Raw genomic sequence first — 17,174 nt, 5'->3', positions numbered from 1 at the left:
TGAAGAGCGCGGCCAGCAGACAATGTTGATAGCTTATCTGAAAGGCGTCGAAAAGGCATGCAATCCTTGGTGATCTGAAGTCTTTGGCTATTGCCTGCATGTTGTGCTCTATGGTCCCTGTCAATTTGACATCGTCTATCCATGTTCCCAGCCCAGTACCAGAGCCACAGTGCAAGTTCAATACAGCTGCATGTCGGGCCCTGCAGCCACAAAAGTTTGGATGCCACGCCAAGGCGGCAGGATGCATCGAGAAGATGCCGTCCTTGTGTGTTTTGAAACACAGGGCCCGGTGGGAAAATCCAAGTTGGAAGTGGTTTTCTTTTTCTTCTTCGCATACTGGACTAAGCAACGAAGTTGACCCCCCAGTCAAGTGACACGCAGTAATAAATTGTACGTACCTGGTCTGGAGTCGGCGTGCTCTGCTCGGAGCAAGTGGTCCGGTGGCGTTACCTACCCAGTAGAGTAATTCCTCTTCCACGTCACCGACCTGTCAACCGCGACCTCCAATCGATTATTATCAATTTTTTTGGGGCTGGTTCCAATCGATCGTTGCCAAAGGTGTCTGGGGCCTGTAACATCTCCTCGCCGCTCCAACTCCCCCCCCCCTCTTCACAGTATCGGTTACATGTCCGCCCGCCCACCTTAATCGTCTTGATTGTGCCGCCCAGACCACGTCTCAAGGGTTCGGTACCACACTCCGCCAGTCCTGCACCTGTACGGCTCTTCAAGATCCCCAGCGATGCATACGTCACCATTTAGGGCGGCTTGGGCTTGTTCCCCGCCTGCATGTGGCTTTGTTTAACGGAGAGTTGAATGTATAAAGGAGTCTCCCACCTCAGCAGCACCCCAGTCACACATGTTGACTTGATGTACTTGAACACTTTCCAAAATCGGCCCCGCTTGGACAAGCACACGAGTCCGGTATGAACTCTTCGCTTTTGGTTTTACATAATCCTTATGACCCACGGGACCTCGACGGCGGGAAGTCGCTCGCAACAACCAACCAACTCGGGGGCCAATGGGGTGACGCGTATCCGCTGGACCAGGGGTTGATGATGAAGGAACAAGAAAGCTTTCCGCCGTCTGGGAATATATTTGGGGAAGACGCCTTTTCGCAGATGTGTATAGACGGACCCATGGCCGGCCTCGACGCCAACGGGTTTAGTGCGGCAGGCGTGAACGGGCGCAGCAACACCATACAATGCATGCAGCTTGGCAACGCTTCTTACGCCCCAACGACGGACACTTCCCTGAGCAATGAGTCGCCTGGCAGCATCAACAGCAGCCCTCCAGAGATGACCATCCACACCGCCTCGTCCTCCGAGTCTCCATCGCCAAGGACCAAGCCGAGCACGGTCAAGAAGCGCGGTCGCCCACGGAAGGCCCAACTAGCTGTTAGCGCCGCGACAGTATCGAAAGACGACGCCGGCAGCATCACAAAGTCCAAGCCCCGAACCAGTATCAAGAGCGAAGCCGACGCTTCGGGGGCCGAGGACCCGAGGGCACTACGAGTCCGCGAAAAAAATCGCATCGCCGCCGATAAATGCCGCTCGCGGAGGCGGCAAGAGGAGGACAAGCTCAAGTCCAAGCACGAGGATCTAGAGCAGGAGCATCGCAGGCTGTCCGGGGCACTGTCAGAACTGATGGCGGAGACGTATGTTCTGAAGAACATGCTGATGGAGCATGGCAACTGCGACTGCCGACTGATTCAAGACTATCTGAAGGAATCGGCGTCCGAGTGGGTGGCCAAGAAGCTAAAAGCGTCAGCCTCGCCTGCTGGGCCAAGTCCTTCTTAACGTTCGAACTGCATTTTTTTTATGGTGGGCGTGTTTGTATGGAGTTGAAACGGTCACGAGATTTTTGAAGCAGCGATTAGGTGTTTCGGTTTGGGTTGGGTGTCTATATCCGTCCCCTCATATCGATTGTTATAGTCGGTTTAGAACTAAGAGGCGACGATTGCCGCGGGGCAGGACCCCTTCGGTTTAACAAGGCGGTTGCAACTTGAAGTCGAACGGTGTACTTTGTACAAACAGCTTTCACTAACATGGAATGGCAACAGATGCACGAGGTTGTTTTGGGCCATATTCCGTTGGCCCCCGCCGTACAACATGAACTGTGCCCACGCAGTGCAACGATGAAGCCATACAAGACCTTCGTGCAACTCGATGATGTGCAACGGGCGGCGTCCATCCGAACCAATGTCTCGACGTCTGTTCAACCTGCAAGACATGCTAATGTCACGTCTCGCGTGGTCTGTGCGGTCGCACAACAGTACTCTTTACTGCGGAGTGGGAGGAAACAGTGTTAAACCTCCGCTCCCACATGCCAATCACGCGGCTATGTCGTTACTTCGTACGTGATGGCCTTGGCTATACATGATTGTGGCTGGAGGGTTTTGTTTGCCAATTAGGGTTTAGGATTATGAGCCAGATCGACCGTCCGTGTGTCTGAAGCACCCATTTTTGAGGCCGAGCCAAGCGTCGCTGCCCTGATGATCTTAGGGGGGAAACGTGTGTCAAAGGCTACACTTTATGCAGCTCATTCATTAGTTATCGGTGTGTCCCGGCTCCAAAGTGTACCCATCAAATGTAGGCACTCGCCCCGCCTGACACCCAGAGCCAAGTCTGACGCGTCTTTTAGGCAAACCCAATCGGCAACTCCACGGTTGTCGTCTGTCTGTTAGCATGTAAGGCCGCAGAAATGGCCTGTCACGACATCACTTCACCCCAGGTATCATTGAATCCTCCGGGCCAAGATGGATGGCAGCTCCGGCAGTCGCATGCTCAGCTGCTTCCCAGACATGAAAGTAGAGTTGCTGCTTGACTCAAACTTCAGAACAGGGTTATCCAGTGATATATTGGGAGAGCGGTGGAGGACCCAGTTCTTACCCAGTCTTCAGCGCCCTCGATGCTGCCAGGAATGCAGACTTGATGCGGCTCGAATTGTTTGTCGCATCCATGCCCGAACCTGGTACTTCTCGACTTTATGACGCTACCAGTGGTCACAACCAAAACCACCATGCCATCATTTCGCGCTTGGGCGCTCCCGATCCCCACCTGTTGCTCCCATCGCCGTCGAGGCGCGACAGGGAGCATCGCCGTCTTTGCGACGAAGGCTTTGGCAGCAGCGAAGATCATCTGGGGGTGGAGGAATGGGAATTTGTTGCGTGCCGCTACATAGCTGGCCCCCGACCTTTGACCCGCTCGTGGTCGGTCCGGCCGGCGACTCGGGCTGAAGTCCAGGCCGCCACCGTTGCTTGCTTCCTCCGGGCCTCTCGACGGGGGGACCGACTGGGCGGAACATCCGGACCGGCCGGGTTCGCTGTCGAGACGTGTTCCCTCTGGCTTGGGAGGCAGCAGGGCGTTGTCGTGATTCGGGTACACAATAAAGTCTAAAAAGCCTAGCTATTGGAGGTTGGCAGGTGTCGGCATTCCACGATGGGGCAGACGAACGTCTTCGCCCAGGGTGAGGTGGCTGGCGTGTCCGGCTGAGGCTCCACGATGGAGCAGTTGGGAAGAAGACTGTCACACTCCTGGGGCCCAGTTGTGCTATTAGTAGTAGTTGTAGTAGTAGGTGTTGTTGTCGCAGGAGCAGACATTTTCCAAATCCTCGTCGCCCACATCCCGACCAGCCAGTCCGGTACTCCGCAGCGCCTCCGAAGGATGTGTGTCAATCATCATGTCGCAATCGCAGTTCAACAAGGTGAAGACGCCTTTGAGGGCCCATTCGCAAGACGATCGACGGCCAAGCCACCGATTGCACCCTCGGCAATGTGCCTGCCCCGCTTGCCAAACTCCCCCTTGCTAACGAGCACGTCCACGGCGGCCGCACCCACGGCGGCCGTAACGGCGCGGGTCGACCGGTTCGGGTTGTGCCGCGCCCGAACTGCCTCTAGCAAGCCCGCCGCCGCCGCGGCAGTTGCCGCTTCGACGAAAGCGTCCCGGGCAGACCCTCCAGCGCTCGAGTGCCGGCGACGGTGGTGGTGGTGGTGGTGTGGGTGCGGGCGGTGATGATGAGTTTCGGGCCTCCTGTGCCCCTCCGCCGACCTGAGCCTCCGCGGGTTGGCAACAGAGTTTCCATCGAAGGCGTCTCTTCCTCGACGGCCGTCCGGCTCTCGGTAGCAGCCGCGCTCGTGGCGGCTGTCGTGCCTGCGCTCGGACCGAGGGGTCAGGGCGGACTTGGGATTCAGTCCGGCCTCGTGGACGTGGCCCTGCACGGGAGCGTGGGCGAATGCCTCGACGTCTCTGTGTCGTGATGGTGATGTTGGGCGGCGTTGTCCATAGTCGAGGTCGTAGTGAGGGTCGCCGTCACGGTGTTCATGGCGGTGAGGCATGGCGTATGTCATCAAATGGGCTCAAGAGGCCCTTCTACTTGCGCACTGCACGGCACCCGAGTTGGTGTGTGTGTGTGTGTGTGTGTGTGTGTGTGTGTGTGGTGGAGTTGACCTGTTGCCGCAAACTCAATTCGCTGGTTGATGAGGACTTCAACAAATGATTCAACGGTCCGCGTCAGGGTCTTTTCCCCCGTTCGGTAGGCAGACAGGTAGGTCTGGTCTAGATATGCTGCGAAGAAGCTGGACCCTGAACAAGTATTATCGTAATAGCAAGCCTCGATCTGCCGTCACCACGACGCAAACCCCCTTCGACATGGAGCCGGTGATGTTTTCTGCAGTCCTTAGAAACATGAATTCCGCCCTGAGACACAGCGGCGCGGCACGTACAGGCTGCGTACTCGTACCTCGCGCCCCATCACGGATTGTCGTTCCGTTCATGTACAATGACGTATGTGTCGCTGCAATACCGCCTCGCTGCCGTACTTCAATGAGATATTGCCCGTCGCTGCTCGAGCACACGGGACCGCGGCGCGGTGCCCGGAGAGGTGGAGCACGCCAACACGTCACAACGACGACATGTTGCCCCAGCTTGTGGTGGGAGGCAGTCCGGGACGGTGTCTGGCTGCGACCAGCGACTGGACATGGATGCGGGGGCCCCCCTTGTCCAAAACTCTCCGGACATTGATGGTTGCTGATCAAGCCAAAACACGGCGTCGAGAGCGTGCAGATGGTGCCCTATTTGATGGTGCCCTGTGATGCCCTGAGAGTGCCTTGGTACAACCGGGTGTAGCTCGACTCAGACACCTGAGGACCCCGAGTGTCGGCCTTGTCATCCGAGGTTATGACGTCTGATCGTTGCCGTGCTGTACGAAGTATGTGCTCAATAACATTGAGCACGGGTACATACATGTAGCTTCAAGACTGCCCGCGCGAGGACCATGAACTGGTCAGCTCATCCGGAACCCGGTCGTACGAAACGGCTTCTGTTGCTCTCCTCTGCAGAAACGTCGAGAAAGAGAGAGAGAGTAGCTAGGGCAGACAGTGGGTTATCCGCCCCCCTGGTCGGTACAGCATCCCAGAAGTCCATCAATGTTTGTGTAGCTTTCTCACCCAGACATACATGCATGCCCCCGTCCACCACAACAAGCGACCCTGCAACGCCCCTGGGGTACTAGGTTAGTTGGGACTTGGCGGTACCGGTACCACTTCCTCCTCCCCTCCCCCAAACTTCTGCCAGAATAGGACACTGGCGGGGGGGGGGGGGGCTCGTCGGGGAAGAGACCATGAGCCACCCGCCCTCACACATGTTCGACCCCTGGAACCAATCACCAAGGTACATGTCGCATTGAGCACCCCTCACCTGTCCTCGCCCCTCTCGCAAATCCTGTAAGCCTGCCAACTACCTACCGTATTTCAAGTTGATCAGGGCCTTGGCCACTGTGCGAGTGTGCTGCGTCGACGGGGCGCCAAACAAACCGCCTGTGAATTTTACACTGCCTCATATCGCATCACATCACATTCGGCAACCATTTCCCATCTTCTACCTAGCCGCATTTTCACATTGATTCGAAGCCCCCCGGCGCATCAGTGGGGAGTGGCATCGCTGTTCGGAGCTTCAGCTTGCAGTGCTCTGGAGGGTCGAGGCGATAAAAGGCAGACATGCCTCGGCGACACCAGGTTCGCATGGCATGCCAGCGCTGCAGGAGAAAAAGAGCCAAGGTGAGCATGAACCCTGGGGATATGCCCCGTTATTTCCCCTTTGGCGGATGCCGTCACTTCCTCTGCCCCCGCGACGTTTCGTCGGAGTCCTGTCCGTGCTGCCCGCTCGCGACGTAGTCCCGTTGATCTCTCGCGTCAGTCACCCGTCACCCAACGCGCATACATCCACCTTTTTGGCCATGACTGCAGCGTGTGCTGACCCCTTCCGACCCCCGTGGTAGTGTGATGGTGAAGACCCTTGCGAAAGGTGCAAGGAGGCAGGTCTGGAGTGTCTCTTCGACCACTCGCGGCGGGAGTCCAAGGACGACCTTCGCGCCGAAATCGAGCGGTTGCGGCGGACCAACGAGCGTAGCGATGCTCTTCTCGACGCCCTCTCCTCCATGGACGATGCCGACACGTACCACATGGTGGCACAGGGCCTCATGGACGGCACCGTCACGCGCCTGTCCATATACAACGACCTCCCCGGCCACATGAGGGTTTCTGGAGCGCCTCTTTCCATTTCAGCCGGCATCATCGCACAAGCTATCCATGGAAATTCGCAGGCGACTTCGTCCACTGACGCCTCCGTCTCTGATATCCGACCGTCAACTTGCCCGCACTGTAGCGGCGCCTTGCCCTCTGCGTCGGCCACAGATGATACATATAGCGACGGATTCTCCGGCCGGACGAGCGAGCGCCTCCGGTCGGTCGACACACTCTCCGAAACCAACCGTATCACGACGACGCCAGGGTCCGGTGCGGGCTCTGTTCCCTCGCAGCTGTCCACATCCGGGGACGAGAACCTACACGGCGCGGCCTCTTGGACCCGCACCGGATGGTCAGTTGCGAAGGTCCGGGACCACCTCGAGTCGCTTCTTACGTGGGACTATCTGCCCTTCTGCCTCCTCTGCAAGGACCCCTTTCTGCGGGACTTTTCCAGTGGAGAGGGGCGTTACTGCTCTCGGGCGCTCGTCAACTCGCTCCTCGCCCTGTCGATGCAGGTTTTGGGCGAGCATCCTCATGCCTGTCCACAGCGGCGCCGGTCAGACCAGGAAAACCACCCCGTCACTGCGGCCGAAATCGGCTCTTTCTCCTCTGCCACGTCTGATAGCCAGGCTTTGTACGAGGAGGCCGAGGCCCTGATAAACGGCCAGGGGCGGCCGGGCAGCCTCCCTGATATTCAAGCCCTCGGCATGCTGGCGCTGTATCAAGTCAGCTGCGGCCGTGAGGCGGAGGCGAGAGAGCTTTCCGAATCATTCGCCGCGGCGATGACGGAGCTATGCCTTCGAGAGCCGCCCGCTGCGGACAAGCATGGCAGCCAGGACGCACTTGTACGCGCGACGACATACTGCGGCGCCATCTCGCTCGTCCGGTATGGCATCCTGCCTCGGCATTCCTTGTACCGTAGTGGGCTTGTGCAATAAGACTGACCAGAAGTATCTCTCTTCTACCACCCCAGAATACTCAAGCTCTTGACAGCACAACCTGCCGGGGTTCACATCGCGATATTGCAGGACGACGGGGTCGCCCTTGACCAGCCCCCTTGCGTCTACGAGCCGAGCAACTCGCCCGTACAGTCTATGGAATGCAGTCAGTGGCACAAGCATCCGCCCGAGCGTTCAAATCATCAAGTACAGCAAGCTGACGGCACTGATATAGAATCACTGACGGCTGAGCACGCGTCCCAACTCAGCAGCCTGCAGCTTATTCCAGCCAAGATCTTTCAACTCACCGAATGGGTATATAAACTCCTCGCGGCGTCGCCGTCGTCATCGTCGCCGTCGCCGTCGCGCGCGACCACGGCCGATGAGGTCGTGTTGACATACTACCGATGCCTCGACTGGTACGAGAGCTTCTTTGCGATGCTCAAGACTGACGGGAGCAACTCTCCATTCGTTCTTTTCATCCAGTGAGGACCCCTATATGCTGATGGAATCAACCCCATTTTCTTATCCCAAGTATTTGGTCATGTATAACGGACGGTCCAATAACTGAGCTGATGCGCCTGCTGCAGCATGTATTACCAATTCTGCTTGCTCTCTCTTTTCCGACCCCACGTCAGCACGCCGCTTGAAGGGCTCAATGCACATCCGCGTGAGATATCTCTGCAAGCCGCGCAGTCGATTCTCGCGCTCTCCCAGTCGTACGCCGGAATGTTCGGCTTGCAGCACGTGTCCCCCCTAGTGCCGTACTTTGTGTGCGCGGCGGGTCTGCTGAGCCTGGCCGTCGAGGAGGCCGGGCACGGTATGCTCGGAGCCGTACCCATGCCCCCCCAGCTTAAGGACCTCGGCGACGAGGCTGCCCTCAGGATGGCCGAGTCGCCGGAGGATGCCATCAAGAAGGAGTCTGACGACAGTGCGATGGACGTGGAACCCGAACACGGGGGCACATCGAGTGGCGGGCAACGCAACCGGCAACTGCGGCGACAATCACACATCATCAACATGCCAGCGGTGGCGCAAGCGCGGCTGTTGCTCTCTGAGATGAGCGCCGCGCACCCTGTGGCCCAGCTCGCGGAAGGGATGCTTCATAGGGCACCCGGCAGGAACTAGACCGACGTGTCGACACCAGACGCGGGCGTCGCGATACATGCAGATTGTTGCCATGGGAAGACTTTATCGTGCTACAGCAAGGTGATGGGAACTTTTTTGTTGCGCTGGGTGCACGCGGTTCAGGTTCCATATCAGGAGAGGTCACGGCGGGTTTCCTGGTTTCCCCCATTTCTTTACAATGGCTCTCAAAGCGAAGCGTTCCAATTGGGGAGGAGCGCATGACGATGACATATGATCGTTCTAAAAAATTTGAGCAAGGCGCACGGTATGTTAGTGGGTATCACGGTGTGGGATGAAGGTCAAGTACGCTCTCATTTTGGAGAGACTTGTATAGATCGGCCCGATGCCGTCTACTCGCAAACTTTTCAATTCAGAGCTGGGTAGCGTATCACGTCGGTATACTATGGCCTGACGGGGCTGACTAGAGCATGGTATGGGTGTAGAAATATTATTACCGAATTAAGGAGGTATCTACCCACAACCTTGTTTTCAGGGTAACTGTGATGATGAACGCCCTCGCCGGTATCCTCATACGCAGACTGGCTTGGTATATGCGTGTAAGATCCTAGCCAGCTAGGACCAGCCAGGGCTACAGCTCGCTAGCGTCTTGCCAGTCCGACTGACACTCGCCCTATCCTTTTGCAAAGAGCGCTCTGGTACTACGCTCCAAGGTGTCACACAATTTAACGTCGACCGAGAACCGGACATGGGGTACAGGGTAGGCTGTGAGGTTCGGAGGCGACGCGGAGAGGAGGCCGTGTGGGGATTGATTGCCTCATTCGGCAAGTGGCGGCGATGACGGTCGATAGCCGCCGGCGCGGCGCCTGACGGACGCTCCTCCTCTCTCCACATACCCTGCCGTCGGCCATCCGTCGGCAAATGCCCCTCGAGTGAGAGCTGCCGCTGGACCCTTTTATCTACCGTCTATCTATCCTCTCCAGCCTTCTTGAACAACGGCGCAAGCTTGCTTGTTGAGAGTGCAGCAGATTGACCGATCCCGGACTGGCGAACATCTGTAGCAGCAGCAGCAGCAGCAAGCACGTCTCCTCCCCCCCCAGGAGTATACTTGTATCTCAGTCATAGAATGGCGTCGTCCCTCTTCTCGCTCGAGGGCCATACGGCCGTCGTCACGGGCTGCACCCGCGGCATCGGCCAGGCCGTGGCCATTGGCCTGGCCGAGGCCGGCGCGGACCTCATCCTCGTCCAGGTGCGTTTTCTCCATGTCACCACCACACGCTCGCGAGCACTCTCACTTACGAGTTACGGCGGCGAGCTCCATGTGTAGAGGGACACGTCCAGCACGGCCACCAAGGAGGCCGTCGAGAGGCTCGGGCGCAAGGCCTCCATCTACACGGCCGACATGGCGTCGCGCGAGCAGGTCGCCGCGCTGACGCCCAAGATCCTCGCCGACGGGCACCAGGTGCGCATCCTGGTGACGTGCGCGGGGATCCAGCGGCGGCACAAGTGCGAGGTGTTCCCGGACGCCGACTTTGACGAGGTCCTGCAGGTCAACCTCAACGCCGTCTTCACGCTCTGCCGGGACATGGGCGCGCACATGCTCTCGCTCGAGCCCTCGCCCGCGACGGGCCGGCGCGGCAGCGTCATCAACTTCGCCTCGCTGCTGACGTTCCAGGGCGGGCTGACGGTGCCGGCGTACGCGGCGTCCAAGGGCGCCGTCGGGCAGCTGACCAAGTCGCTCGCCAACGAGTGGACGGCGCGCGGCGTCACCGTCAACGCCATCGCCCCGGGGTACGTCGAGACGGAGATGAACACGGCGCTGCTCAACGACCCGGACCGCCTGGCGAGCATCAGCGCGCGCATCCCCGCCGCGCGATGGGGCACCCCCGACGACTTCAAGGGCACGGCTGTGTACCTCGCCAGCCGGGCGAGCGGGTACGTGAGCGGACACACGCTGGTCGTGGACGGCGGGTGGATGGGGAGGTGAATGCTGCGGCGGGTTTGAGCTGCTGGTAGGGGGGCAGTTTTGGGGAGACGGGGAAGAAAGGGGGGGCGAGGGGAACAATGGCCCCCTGGAGTCGACTCTACGCGCAGACGTACAGTACAGACAGTTGAGTCGGGGCGTCAAAGGTTCAGTTGTATCAAGAGGCGTGCCATTGTCAGAAGAAAGGCCTATCATAGATTTAGATGTAGACCAGTTGTCGACTGCATCCTGCCATTGCATCTCCTCGCATCTACAGTCATCCCCAATGCTCGCTCCCCTGCTTGAATCAGTCCACACATGACAGAACCGCTCATGTTCATTTCTCATTTTCTGTTTTTATTTCTCTTCTCTTCTCCCGTCTAATTCCTCAGACACTCCCCGCTCGTGCCCGCACCACCCTCCTCTTAGCATGCCTGCACCCGTCCGGGCCCTTGACGGCCGTGACCTTGCTGCGCTGGCTGCGCACGACGGCGCGGCCTGACGTCGACGGGACCCGCGCGAGCGCGCTGTGAGCATTAGCGGTAACACGTGCCCGTCAGCGTATCGTTCAGTACTCTAGCATGCCAGGGGGAGGCGGTCTGTGTACAGTATATATGGATGTGCAGGCAGGTAGGTAGGTAGGTACTACAGGTATTCGTAGGTAGGTAGGTGGGAAGGTAGTTGCGGCTATACGACACGACAGGTTGGTTGGTGGCAGGCCACAAACCAGGAGAATGTGCGCGCCACAAAAAATTGGGAGAGGGACTCGAGGGACGGAGGGTGAGTTGTCTGCGCGCGCGTGTCATGGGTGGGCGCAAAGGGGTGACGGTGACGTGCAGAATTATCTGTACTTGAGTGGTGTGTGTGTGTGTGTATGTGTGTGTGTAACCCAAGCAAGGAAGCAAACAGCATTAAAAGACGTACTCTGCCTGCAAGGCCGCGATGCGCACCCGCGCAATCACGGAGTGCAACTCCTCGAGCATTATTAATGTCTGGACCGCGTTGCCTTTTTGTTCAGTGCCGTGTCCCTTGGGTGGACGAAGAATATGTTCAGTGCCCTGTCCCTTGTTGGGGGGAACAAGAATCATGCCCAAGGGGGCTGTCTGTCGCGTGAGGTGGTAAGTAGGTAGTGTGTATGTGTGGTCCTGGCACTACTAATAAGACGGCGCGAGGGTCTGTCTGGTGCGAGTTGAGCCGAGGCTCGGTGCCCTGATGATGAGCCTGATATCAACCAAGCCTACAGACAGGCCGTCAACGACAACAAACTTCAACTGACAGACAAGGTCAAGAAACGCAGACCGAGGAGGAGGAGGAAGAAGAAAGGAAAAAAAGAGAGCCCTTCCAGACACGAGATGGCGACCGAAAGACCATGCCACCCCCCCCCTTCTTCTCTCTCCCATACAAGTCTCCACCAAGTACGTAGGCCATGGATGCACCCGTCCATCCTCCTCCTTCCCCTCTCCCCCTCACTCACTCTCCCACCCCCTCAGATTTTTGGCAGAGCGACCCCGAACCGACCCCGAACGGGACCCCCCGTCACGATCACATGCCGCGATCGCGCGCGCCGCGCAAACTACAACGTTGGACTAATACCTATTACTACACCACGCAAACACCACTTACCCTTTGTACGACACACCATTTTCGTCCCTGTGCCACCCCGCGTTGCGCCCACGCATGCATACAGCCAAGGTAGTGCGCGCGAGACCACACCTGTGACTTGGGCTCAGCAGCCGTGGCGGGCGGGGGGGCCGCCACGGCGAGAACACCCACCGCAGATGGAAAGGCCATCTGCCTAGGGCTTGCTGGCATTTCTGCTGCGGGCCTATCAAGTTACAATATGCTTGCTCGTGCCGGGTTCGCTAAACGGCCTCGACTCCCGGGCTAGAGAGGATGCATGATCATCTCTCCGCGTCGGCGAGGGTGCCGCAGAACAAGGGCGAGAATCTGGGGAAGCGGGCAGCACGTCCGGCCCGTCCCCTGGTCAAGCTTGCGCTGCCCCTCTCCGGTCGTGCAGGACTGTGCATCGGTCGAGGCCCAATGGGGGGATCTGGCGAGGGCTGACCAAGGTGCGCATGGCAAGCGGCCCATCTACAACCAGACGTCGGGTGACATACCGCGACTGCCTCGACGTCCGACGCGCGCCACCGGCCACGGCGATGGCGTCGCCGACGTCGATTGTGTCGCAGCGGCTCGCTCCGTCTACCAACCATGTTGCATTCAGCTGTCATCTCGCACGCCGGCGCGGCATATCGCACCGCGTCGCACCGCTTGCTCGGTACTCACGGACCTCGCCGCCGGAACATGTGCGTCTTGGGAAAAGCCTGTTATATTGCCCAATCAGCCACCGCGTTGGGCCCGGAACCCAGAACCCTCCAAGCGGGTTGTCCACCTCTCTAGATTTTGCTCCCTGCGCCGTTGTTAAAAAAACGTGGACACCCGAAAAAGGAAGACCGTCGCCGAGGCCGGAGACAAAATAAACAAGAAAACCAATAACAAAAGCCGTATTGCAGCATCGCTCAACTCGCGGCCTGACGATGCCCTGAAACACAGACGGCCGTCGATCCGACGACAACAGCTCAACCAAGCCCCCTTCATCTATTTCCAAATGGACCTCCTTCGTCGGCCCCGACCAAACACGGACGGACGGGCCAAAAATTGTGCGTCGCTAGAGCGCTATTGGGGCTTACTTTTGCTGCCCTCGTAGTAGTGCGCCATCTGCAGGCCGGCTCTGCGGAAGCCGCACTTGATGTAGAAGCCCTCGTTGGCGTCGCTGCAGTCGAGGATGCTCTTGTAGCAGCCAATGCGCTCGGCGACGAAGTCGAGGGCCTGAATGAGGCGCAGCCCGAGCTTCTTGCCCTGCTGGCTCTTGGACACGGCAATGTCTTCGATGTGGCCGACGGCGCCGAGGTTGTGGATGCTGACGGACACGGGGAGGTCAGCTTGGTTGTCATTGGAGCAGGCAGGCAGGCCGGTAGCTTGTTGCCGACACAGCAAGTAGGAGAAGCATCATGGCAAAAGGGGGGACATCATATGGGGCACATACAACTTGCGTTCGACAATCAGGGCGCCCGTGGCAACGACGGCGCCAGCGTCGTCTTCGATGACGATGATGTAGTAGCCCTCCTGCTTGACCATGCGCTCGTACTGAGCCTCAAAGTCGTCCTTGGCGATGTCGCCGACCGTGGTCAGGACGCGCAGGCAGTCGAGGAAGCCCGTGTCGTAGTCGGAGCGGCGCAGAGGCCGCAGCTTGTAGCCTTCGGGCAGGGCGGCCGAGACGTCGGGGGAGACGAGGTACGAGGGGAAGAGGCCCTCGTCGGCGGCCATGGCGTTGAAGGACGAGGCGCCGGGGATGACGAGGCTGGGCATTGGAGGCGAGTCGGTGATGGTCGGCCGGGTGCGGGCTGGGTTTGGTGGTGGATGGTGATGGCTTCGGAGAACGGAGGCGGGCGTGGAGGTGGCAATTGAGAGCTGCTGGGCGGTGAAGCTGGCGGCCGTGACGAGCTGGCTGCTCGTGTGTATGGAGAAGAAGGAGAAGGAGATGAACGAGAGACAATTGGCGGTGGGAGCTGAGGCTGAAAGATGGGAGACGACTGGAGCAGGAGGGGAGGGGGAGGAAGAAAGACAGCCGCGATGAATGAGGTCAAGGCCTCTGGAGCAGCTGCTTGCTGGAAGGGCTGACCTCACCACCTGATGGATGGATGGATGGATGGATGGACCAAAACCCAGCCAGCCCATCGGGGCCCTGCTGCCGTCTGTTTCCAGGGGCGAGGGACACCCACCCTCATGCTGGAGACCGACAACGCGGCACCAGTAGCAGCAGCGGCAGCCATCAGCAGCACCTCGCCTTGCCTCTCTCAGCGCCCTTCAGGTCAGGGGGGAGAGAGCTGGCCCAACACCAGGGCAGCCCCACTGGCACCCGAGCCGCTTCAGGGGTCAAGATGAGCCCGCGTGGTGGGTGAGGTGTGGCTGCCAGGCGGGCATCTGCCTGCCTTGTGCTGCGGGTGCTCTGCTTGCCTGCCCTGGCCGTCAGGTATCCATTCCCCCTGCTGGTGAGTGCATTAGTTACCACCTGCAACGGCACTTTTCCCTGTTGACCGGCATCTCTTTTTTTCTTTCTTTCCCCGTCTGCCTGCCGCGCCGAGGACACCGATGCCCGCATGCGTCCGAGACCCGATGCGACCACTGTGGGTGGATGCGCAACAGCAGTGTGCGTGCTCACTCGCTGAGGTGTGCTCACCACGGCCCGGCAGTGAGACACAGAGACAATGGACCATGGCATGGATGGGATCAGCAGCGACCTCACACAAGACGCCTGATGAGAGTCGCCGCCGGCAGGGCAGGCAGGGCAGGGCAGGGCAGGGGCAGGCTGGCTGGTTGGCAGGCATCTGTACCTGTTCTACGGAGTATCTGGCTGGCAATTGGCCAGTAGCGCATCCCACAGCGGCCACGCCGCGTCCGTTTCGAAGCACCGTCATGGCACCTGGGGGGCATGGGAGCCCCGCAGTGGCTGTGGCTGATGGATGAGGCCCAAGGAGGCTGAGTGCCCTCCTCGTATCTATTCTTGGAAACAAAACGGGTCCCTGCATCATCGTCATCCTCCTCCACCCACGCACTCGGCTATCTGAAGAAGCCTCCCCTATCCTTTCATCTTCACTTCCTCAATTTTGTCTCCGTCTCCATAGTGTCCGCTGTTCCATTGTTGACTCGAGTTCCCCCGTGTGGAGTTTGGTACGCACGTCATACTTCTCGCAGTTAGTTAGTACCCAAGTGAGTTGGGTTGACATCAACTGTCTGAGACACAACTTGTCCGAGTTGGCACTTCCCTGCCTTCACCCGCAAGCGGCCACCCCCACGTCGACCCGCCACACTGACAAAAAATCGCAGCGCAGCATTCTCTCAGTTGACAGTTGCTCCTTTCTGGCCTCTGGGTTTGGGCTAAAGCTAGCCTGGTGCTCGTAACTCGTGCTTCTTCTTTGCATGCACCAATACAAAAGAATATACGGGGAGTATTGAGTATAAGCACGCCTCTTCTCAACCGCCGCATGCTCCCTTCAGCCATTTCCAGAGCATCCATACTCCTCCCATTTCTCGTCCTTGTGATTGTCCTTGTGCTCGTGCATCCCCCGCGCACCGCTCTGTACCTTGAGCTTGTTGAAGCACTCATATCGGCGTTTTGAAGAACACACACCAGGCCCACCCGTCGGTATCTTGGGGCTTGTCGTAGTACTTAAAAAAAAGAGTCCCAACCTATCACGCCCCCACCAACACACATCCTTGTCACCCAGCAGCGTCCTCAGGCCAAAGCCTCATCCCGCCCAACCCTGCCTGTAAACTGTGCAGGACGACCACGACGCCTTGTACTCCCCCACGCTCGACGCATCCGTCTGCTTGTAAAATTTCGGCCTTCATTGTAAACGACTCTCTTTATATATGCCAATTGGGGACCTATTTACTGGTGATGCGATGGCTGAAATTATACTGAAGGTTCTGCTCCGAGTATGTGGCGTGCCGGAATGTAGCATTTATTATACCTGACATTCTATACGCTTTGAACACTATTTGGACTTTCTTCTACCCCATCATGGAGATTGATTCAACTTTCTAGGGCATTTGGGACGACTATAAGTTTTAGCGGCCAAAGGCCGGGCTCGTTCTGTCCCTGATTAAGGCCCCTTCGCCGTGGAAACTGACCAGGCGGAAATGCCTTACTTTCTAAGGCGAAGGTGTGAAAGTAGCCTAGCTTGATCATTTGTCCCTCTTAGCCATCTTCTTGTATCGAAAACCCGGCACCTGTGATGTGATATCAAGATGGGCTGTCCTTTAAAGCCGGGGACCTCATACTTCCTGGCTGCTTAGATCATCACGCTCCAACGGGTCGTAGTTCCCAGTAGACTTCTTGCTGTTCAGCATTTGCCGTAGAAGAACATTGTCTAGATGATCATTGGCGTTTATGGCTTGATGGAGCAATGCTGGGGAGGCATCACCCTGACCGCCCGTTCGAAACAAGTATAGCATAATTGAGCCCCAACCAGTGTCCCCCACCATGAGCGTGCTTCACCTATGTTCTCATATTGTAAGTTGGGCGTTTCTAACGGGAGTTATTCCACGGCAGAAAAAAAAAACCCATGATCCGACAATTTACTCATTCGCGAAGATCTGGCTAATGTTCCCGGAGGCAGCCATGGAGGACCGGTATACGGTTTGCCCGTAGTCTTTCGAGTAAGTGCAGTGAAACGAACCTTGACTGAATGTTGCTCCTGGCCGTGGTTTGCTTTTGGTGGATCCCTAATACCCATGTTGATGTTCGCGCAAGCCCTGCTGGAGCTGCAGCTTTCTTGGTTTTGTGAACGTCACCGAGCACACCATTTTACTGCCATATTAGTGTCACCTCAGTAAAAGTGGCGTGAAGCTCATCGTCGGGCTCTTGGCTGCAAGCAGTAGTTGATCGTTTCCCTGCCAGGGACTTAGAAGTACCCGAGTCCTTCTCGAGCTTAATGGTCTGAGAATGGGTACCATAGCTGCAGTGCTGTAAGTCCCCAAGCTCTAGTCACATATGTATATCGGCTTGGGTTCAATTCGTGATTCCGGCCGTCCCTCTCCGACTATAAGAGCGGGCCTTTGCCTGGATGGAAGCGCCATCCAAGTTTGTGCTATATTTGACAGC

The 17,174-nt window shown here is 58.0% G+C and overlaps 5 protein-coding genes across 6 annotated transcripts; 3 read left to right on the top strand and 2 right to left on the bottom strand.

Annotated features, from left to right (window-relative positions):
- Window positions 1-747: 747 nt before the first annotated feature.
- Window positions 748-2,068, top strand: JDV02_008208 (uncharacterized protein). Its single transcript, XM_047989785.1, has one exon. The coding sequence runs from the start codon at window positions 924-926 to the stop codon at window positions 1,794-1,796; it is 873 nt and encodes a 290-aa protein (XP_047845790.1). The 5' UTR covers window positions 748-923; the 3' UTR covers window positions 1,797-2,068.
- Window positions 2,069-2,998: 930 nt separating this feature from the next.
- Window positions 2,999-4,417, bottom strand: JDV02_008207 (uncharacterized protein). Its single transcript, XM_047989784.1, has one exon. The coding sequence runs from the start codon at window positions 4,343-4,345 to the stop codon at window positions 3,695-3,697; it is 651 nt and encodes a 216-aa protein (XP_047845789.1). The 5' UTR covers window positions 4,346-4,417; the 3' UTR covers window positions 2,999-3,694.
- A 1,175-nt stretch (window positions 4,418-5,592) lies between these two features.
- Window positions 5,593-9,060, top strand: JDV02_008206 (uncharacterized protein). Of its 2 annotated transcripts, none has more exons than XM_047989782.1 (5): window positions 5,593-6,052; window positions 6,274-7,406; window positions 7,494-7,624; window positions 7,694-7,943; window positions 8,049-9,060. In XM_047989782.1, exons 1-5 carry the CDS (start codon window positions 5,993-5,995, stop codon window positions 8,584-8,586), a joined length of 2,112 nt encoding a protein of 703 aa, XP_047845787.1. In that variant the 5' UTR covers window positions 5,593-5,992; the 3' UTR covers window positions 8,587-9,060. The 2 variants fall into 2 exon arrangements, with proteins under 2 accessions (XP_047845787.1, XP_047845788.1); XM_047989783.1 differs by having other exon boundaries at window positions 5,593-6,186.
- A 386-nt stretch (window positions 9,061-9,446) lies between these two features.
- On the top strand, window positions 9,447-10,564 carry JDV02_008205 (2-dehydro-3-deoxy-D-gluconate 5-dehydrogenase). The gene is made up of 2 exons (XM_047989781.1): window positions 9,447-9,793; window positions 9,872-10,564. The coding sequence occupies exons 1-2, from the start codon at window positions 9,671-9,673 to the stop codon at window positions 10,529-10,531; spliced, it is 783 nt and encodes a 260-aa protein (XP_047845786.1). The 5' UTR covers window positions 9,447-9,670; the 3' UTR covers window positions 10,532-10,564.
- Window positions 10,565-11,989: 1,425 nt separating this feature from the next.
- Window positions 11,990-14,343, bottom strand: GNA1_2 (Glucosamine-phosphate N-acetyltransferase). Its single transcript, XM_047989780.1, has 2 exons — window positions 13,554-14,343; window positions 11,990-13,427 (listed from the first exon to the last, which is right to left on the bottom strand). The coding sequence occupies exons 1-2, from the start codon at window positions 14,243-14,245 to the stop codon at window positions 13,184-13,186; spliced, it is 936 nt and encodes a 311-aa protein (XP_047845785.1). The 5' UTR covers window positions 14,246-14,343; the 3' UTR covers window positions 11,990-13,183.
- Between the last annotated feature and the right edge of the window lie 2,831 nt (window positions 14,344-17,174).

This window comes from Purpureocillium takamizusanense, chromosome 8 (assembly GCF_022605165.1).
Source record: "Purpureocillium takamizusanense chromosome 8, complete sequence".
NCBI classification, from domain to species: Eukaryota; Fungi; Ascomycota; class Sordariomycetes; order Hypocreales; family Ophiocordycipitaceae; genus Purpureocillium; species Purpureocillium takamizusanense.
This window is presented reverse-complemented; position numbering and strand designations above follow the sequence as displayed.

Bases quoted from the DNA above. Each gene is read 5' to 3' on its own strand.
- JDV02_008208 (XM_047989785.1), top strand. From the start codon at position 924: ATGAACTCTTCGCTTTTGGTTTTACATAATCCTTATGACCCACGGGAC.
- JDV02_008206 (XM_047989783.1), top strand. From the start codon at position 6,022: ATGCCAGCGCTGCAGGAGAAAAAGAGCCAAGGTGAGCATGAACCCTGG. The intron at 6,187-6,273 runs GTCAGTCACCCG...CCCCCGTGGTAG, and splicing joins TAGTCCCGTTGATCTCTCGC to TGTGATGGTGAAGACCCTTG. The intron at 7,944-8,048 runs GTGAGGACCCCT...CGCCTGCTGCAG, and splicing joins CCATTCGTTCTTTTCATCCA to CATGTATTACCAATTCTGCT.
- JDV02_008207 (XM_047989784.1), bottom strand. From the start codon at position 4,345: ATGACATACGCCATGCCTCACCGCCATGAACACCGTGACGGCGACCCT.
- JDV02_008205 (XM_047989781.1), top strand. From the start codon at position 9,671: ATGGCGTCGTCCCTCTTCTCGCTCGAGGGCCATACGGCCGTCGTCACG. The intron at 9,794-9,871 runs GTGCGTTTTCTC...CTCCATGTGTAG, and splicing joins CGGACCTCATCCTCGTCCAG to AGGGACACGTCCAGCACGGC.
- GNA1_2 (XM_047989780.1), bottom strand. From the start codon at position 14,245: ATGGGCTGGCTGGGTTTTGGTCCATCCATCCATCCATCCATCCATCAG. The intron at 13,428-13,553 runs GTATGTGCCCCA...CGTGTCCGTCAG, and splicing joins CTGATTGTCGAACGCAAGTT to CATCCACAACCTCGGCGCCG.